This window comes from Corapipo altera, unplaced genomic scaffold (assembly GCF_003945725.1).
Source record: "Corapipo altera isolate COAL_440 unplaced genomic scaffold, ASM394572v1 228, whole genome shotgun sequence".
Taxonomy (NCBI): domain Eukaryota; kingdom Metazoa; phylum Chordata; class Aves; order Passeriformes; family Pipridae; genus Corapipo; species Corapipo altera.
This window is the reverse complement of record NW_020885068.1, coordinates 10,250-15,909: the sequence shown is the minus strand read 5'-3', so window position 1 is coordinate 15,909 and position 5,660 is coordinate 10,250. Positions and strand designations below refer to the sequence as shown.

Genomic DNA, 5,660 nt, shown 5'->3' with positions numbered 1-5,660 from the left:
ATTCCCAGTCCAGCCAGTCCATCCTAATCCAGCCAGTCCATCCCAGTCCAGCCAGTCCATCCCTCCATGGTGGCTCAGACATTCCCAGTCCAGCCAGTCCATCCCAGTCCAGCCAGTCCATCCCTCCACCCTCCACGGTGGCTCAGAAATACCCAGTCCAGCCAGTCCATCCCAGTTCAGCCAGTCCATCCCTCCATGGTGGCCAAGACGTGGAGAAGGGGGTGGTGCAAAACCTTGGCCCAAATTTTCCAGCTGGTTCTGCTCCAGGCTTGAAAAATCCTGGGAAACACCCGTGTCCGATGGAGTGAAGGAGGATTCCAACCCCCCCTCTGAGCTGCCAGGGATTTTTCCAGGATTAATAATCCCAGATATGGGATTATCCCCCTTCCTCTGAGCTTTCCTTCTTGCTCCTCGTGGAATTAACGACTTAATGTTTATTAATGTTTATTAAAGGGAGAACCTGGTCCACCGGGCAGAGGAGTGGAAATGGAGGTAAATCCAACCAAAATTATGGAAACAATTCCCTGTCTGGGGTTGGGGTGGCAGAGGGGACCCGGTGCCCCCATAGGATCCCCTTCCTGGGCTGGTGGAAAAAGGGGGGAGAAGTTCTGACCCTTCTTTCCTCTTCCAGGACCTGGAGAAGCTCTTGGAATCCCACGGGATCAAGGTGGGTGATGCTTTGAACTTCCTGCCGAGGGGATTGGAATTGAGCTTTTCCAGCTGTTCCCTGAGGCCCAGAGAGACTTGGAGCTTCGAGTCATCCAATTCCAACCCCACACCTCCCACTCTCCCAGGTTGCTCCAACCTGGCCTTGGGCACTTCCAGGGATCCAGGGGCAGCCACAGCTTCTCTGGGAAATCCATTCCAGCCCCTCCCCACCCTCCCAGTCAGCAATTCCTTCCCAATATCCCACCTATCCCTGCCCTCTGGCAGTGGGAAGCCATTCCCTGTGTCCTGTCCCTCCACCTCTTGTCCCCAGTCCCTCTCCAGCTCTCCTGGAGCCCTTTTGGGCCCTGGAAGGAGCTCTGAGAACTCTGTGGCCCCATTTGGAACTGGAATTTGGGAATGCCAGGAGCATCCAGAGCTTTGTTTTTCCTCCTGTATCCAGCATTTCCCTTGGCTGGGAATGATTAAGCTTGAGAGAGACCTGGAAGCACAGGGGATGGATCCTAAACCTCCTAATTTCTTGGAATCATGGAATGGTTTGGGTGGGAAGAGGCCTTAAAGCCCATCCAGTGCCACTCCCTGCCATGGACAAGACATTTTCCACTATCCCAGATGGCTCCAACCTGACCTTGGACACTCCCAGGGATCCAGGTGTAGCTTCCAACACATCCCTGGAGGACACCAGGGCTCAGAGATGGAGGGACTGGGATGGACATTGAGTCCTGGGGGAGCTTCCAACATATCCCTGGAGGATACCAGGGCTCAGAGATGGAGGGATTTGGATGGACATTGAATCCTGGGGTTGCTTCCAACACTTCCTTGGAGGACACCAGGGCTGGGACATGGAGGGACTGGGATGGACATTGGGCTGGCTGCCCTCACAGGGCGATGTGGGAAGAACAGGAGGGTGGCACTGGGCCTGACTGGTGTGCACTGGGCCTGACTGGTGTGCACTGGGTCTTACTGGTGTGCACTGGTCCCAGCTGTCCCTGCTGAAGGAACTCTCGGACGCATTTCTGCGGGATGGGCCAGGCGGGCTCCGGTGGCAGTTGGGGACATCCAGGACGAGCCAGAGCTCCGGGAAGGGCCAGGCAGGCCTGGCTGGCACCAGCCACGGTGTGAGTACCATCATCTGCCTCCCTCAGGGACGGACAGATCCCCCCAGGAACGGGAGAGGGACGGAAATGAGGCGTCAGAGGCTTCAGGGTCACCTCAGTCACCACGAGGCCCAGGGGACAGTGGCACTTGGAGCCACTGTCATCCAATTCCAACCCCGACACCTTCCAATAGCCCAGGTTGCTCCAACCCGGCCTTGGACACTTCCAGGGATCCAGGGGCAGCCACAGCTTCTCTGGGAAATCCATTCCAGCCCCTCCCCACCCTCCCAGACAGCAATTCCTTCCCAATATCCCATCTCTCCCTGCCCTCTGGCACTGGGAAGCCATTCCCTGTGTCCTGTCCTTCCATCCCTTGTCCCCAGCTCTCCTGGAGCCCCTTTAGGCCCTGCAAGGGGCTCCAAGGACTCTGTGGCTCCATTTGGAACTGGAATTTGGGGGTGGGCTGTGCCAGGAGAATCCAGAGCTTTGTTTGTCCATCTGTATCCAGCATTTCCCTTGGCTGGGAACAGTTAAACTGGAGAGAGACCTGGAAGCACAGAGGATGGAACCTGGGAAATCCATCCCAGCCCTTCCCCACCCTCCCAGCCAAAAACTCCTTCCCAACATCCCACCTAAACCTCTCCCCTTTCAGTTTTAACCCCCTGGAGAAAGTTGGGCTGGAAGAGACTCCCGGCCGTCCCGAGGATCCGGGATCTTCGGAAAAGCCAGAGGGATCCCAGGGAGGGTTGGTTTTGCCTGGAAGGAAGGGTTTGGACGTGGCCAGCGAGGAATTGTTGACTTCTCAGTCCTTTCTGTTTGAGAAAAGGCCACCAGGTTGGACAGAACACGCTGGAAGAGTGGGAAAGCAGTTGGGAATAATCCATTGGGATCCAGGTCATCAAATGTGGGAATCCTGCCAGCTCAGGTTGGTGCTGGCCACACCAACCCCCTTCTTTTGGTGTCTCAGGATCCCCCAGGATTGGATCCTTCTCCCAGTGTCCTGGGCAGCCCCGAGGAGCCAGGAGAAGCCCAGAGCCTGGAGCTGGAGCCTCTGGAGTTGCCGGTGTCTGGAGGAGTCTCCAAGGTGAGGATAAACAGCGGGACACACGGAGAGATGAAGGGTTGGGGTTTTTTAATGTGTCCCTCAATTCAGGAAGGGAAGGGGGCTGGGAAGGGGCTGGAGAAATCCTGAGGGAGCTGGAGGAGCTCAGCCTGGAGAAAAGGAGGCTCAGGGGGGACCTTCTGGCTCCCTAAAATTCTGTGGAAGGAGGTTGGAGCCAGGGGGGTCGGGCTCTGCTCCCGGGGAACAAGGGACAGGAGGAGAGGGAAGAGCCTCAAGCTGTGCCAGGGGCGGGTCAGGTTGGATATTAGGGAAAATTTCCTCATGGGAAGGGTGATGAGGCCTTGGCAGGGGCTGCCCAGGGAGGTTTGGAGTCCCCACCCTGGAGGTGCCCAAGGAAGGCCTGGCCGTGGCACTCAGTGCTCTGGGCTGGGGGAAAAGGTGGGCACTGGGCCCAGGGTGGATCCATGGGCTGGGAGGGCTTTTCCAACCTAAATGATTCTGGGATTCTTGGATTCTATGATTCTGTGAACCATGGAGAGTGGAAAGTGGTCTTTGGACTTTGAGGGTTTGACCTCAAACTGCTTATTTTCCAACCTGCAACATTTTCACAACTTGAGTTCCCTGAATCCCATTTGCCACCTTCCTAAGGGGACAACAGGACAGGACAAGAGGGAAGGGCCTCAAGCTGTGCTAGGGGAAGTTCAAATTGGGTATTAGGGAAAATTTCCTCATGATAGGGTGGTGAGGCCTTGGCAGGGGCTGCCCAGAGAGGTTTGGAGTGCCCATCCCTGGAGGTGCCCAAGGAAGGCCTGGCTGTGGCACTCAGTGCTCTGGGCTGGGGGATAAGGTGGGCATTGGGCACAGGGGGAATTCTGTGATCTCAGAGGTCTTTTTCAGCTCAAATAATTCTGGGAATTGTCTCTGCTGCCCTGGCAGGGATGGATCTGATCCTGCTGTGGGGATGGATTGAGATTGTCCAACAGAGGAGTCCATGCTGGGACTGCCAGAGCTCCAGGAGTGTCTGGACAACGCTCTCAGGAATGGGGTGGGATTGTTGGAGTGTCTTTGCAGGATGATCCTTTGGGGTCCCTTCCAACTCAGGATATCCCAGGATTCCAGAGCTTGAGCAACCAGACCAATTCCCAGAGATAATCAAATCACCTGCAACTGGAATTAAGATAATCAAGTCCTCTGCAAACGCAATTAACACCTCATTTTTATGGGAATTAGGAATTTATTAAGTCAAGGCTTCATCTCCACGCTGGGCCCGAATTCCAGGCACAGCTCCAGGAGTGCCATCAGAGGGCTGTATCCAGGTCACCTCCCAGAGCTGCAGGAGGATCTTCATGGATCTTAATCCAGGAGGATCTCCATGGATCTTAATCCAGGAGGATCTTCGTGGATTTTAATCTGTCCCTTCTGGACAGGCCTGACGAGGGATATCCCAGGAAAAAGCCCCTGGAGCTGTGGTGGGGCTTTTCTCATCCTCTTTTTAGGGCATCCAAGAAGTGTCTCCACTTTCCAAAAACCCTTCCTGGCAGGAAATGTTGTCTCTCCAACTGGAGCCCAAGAGCTTGTGGGATATTTGGGATATTTGGAACCACAGGGATGTTTGGAAGCATCTCCTGACGGGTTTATCTCCCTCCTTTCGCTATCCCAGGTCGTTCCAAACCCCATCCAACCTGACCTTGGACACTTCCAGGGAGGTGGAGACACAAGAATAGATCTTTTTAACCTTTCCACAACCCAAGAGATGGGTTAGAAACCCAGGAAAAAAAAATTCCCTGCTTTTAATTACAGATTCACGGAATAATTAAGGAGATGCCGACACGCAGAATCCGGAAATCTTATTTTAAAAGGGATTTTGGAAAGGGAAAAAGGGGTTGGGAGTTGACCAGAAAGGTGGGATGTGCCTATGGATTGATGATTTGATCCTCATGGACTGAGCTTTGAGTGACCTGCCCTCTCCACCTGCATTGTATCCATTCGTTTTCCCAACCTTTTAAGGTGGAATCTGGGATAATGCCAGGCTTGGGAGATCACTTGGCACACGCTCCAGAATTACTGATTTTCATCATTTTCCATCCAGAATTTTGGCCCAAAAAAAAGCAGGAATTCCATGTTGGTCTCCACAGGGTCCACCTGCTGGTGATTCTGAACCCGGGCACCAGTTCCTGGGAAAGTCTCCTGAATCCTTGGAGAAAACACCCGAGGAAAGACAAGAGGAGAGAGGCTCAAGAGGGACAAACTCTTCTCTCCTCGGGGTAAGGAAATTCCTGGTCAGGGACTTAAAATTCCTTTTCCATTTAAGCTGATTCTGATTTTATTGGAATTTCGTTGCGATCCAGAGTTTTGCCCCCCTTTTCCTGCTCAGGTTGGAGAAGGGATAAGGATCAGTGGCAGAGCTTGGGAAAGGGCCTCGCCGTCCCTCCTCTGCTCTGGGAATTCATGGAATTCTGCTGTCACTTGTCACCCTCTGCAGGCCTTGGCTGTGCCCCCAAAACCCCCAGGGGATGATCTACAAGGAAACCAGACCCTGGAGCTTCCCGAGCCCTTGGAGAAGAGGGAGGAACCACAACCACAGTTGGAGGCCAGCCAGGTATGTGTGTCCTGGGATTCCTGGGCAGTGTGGGGATGAGGGAGGGACTGGGAGGGACTGGGATGGACTTTGATTCCTGAGGGAGCTTCCAACAGATCCCTGGAGGACACCAGGGCTGGGACAAGAAAGGAACTGGGATGGACACTGAGGGACTGGGATGGACATTGAGTCCTAGGACTGCTTCCAAAAGATCCCTGGAGGACACCAGGGCTTGGACATGGAGGGACTGGGATGG

The 5,660-nt window shown here is 54.4% G+C and overlaps 1 protein-coding gene across 1 annotated transcript in view; it reads left to right on the top strand.

Moving 5' to 3' along the window:
• Positions 1 to 5,660, top strand: part of LOC113959882 (collagen alpha-1(VII) chain-like) — a gene marked incomplete at its 3' end in the record, with an annotated part of 21,401 nt that overhangs the window by 5,759 nt on the left and 9,982 nt on the right. The window contains exons 7-12 of the mRNA XM_027669177.1: positions 454 to 492; positions 632 to 667; positions 1,650 to 1,784; positions 2,731 to 2,847; positions 4,962 to 5,090; positions 5,309 to 5,425. Of these exons, the coding sequence (XP_027524978.1) occupies positions 454 to 492; positions 632 to 667; positions 1,650 to 1,784; positions 2,731 to 2,847; positions 4,962 to 5,090; positions 5,309 to 5,425 (573 nt within the window). The remainder of the gene's footprint in view (positions 1 to 453; positions 493 to 631; positions 668 to 1,649; positions 1,785 to 2,730; positions 2,848 to 4,961; positions 5,091 to 5,308; positions 5,426 to 5,660) is intronic.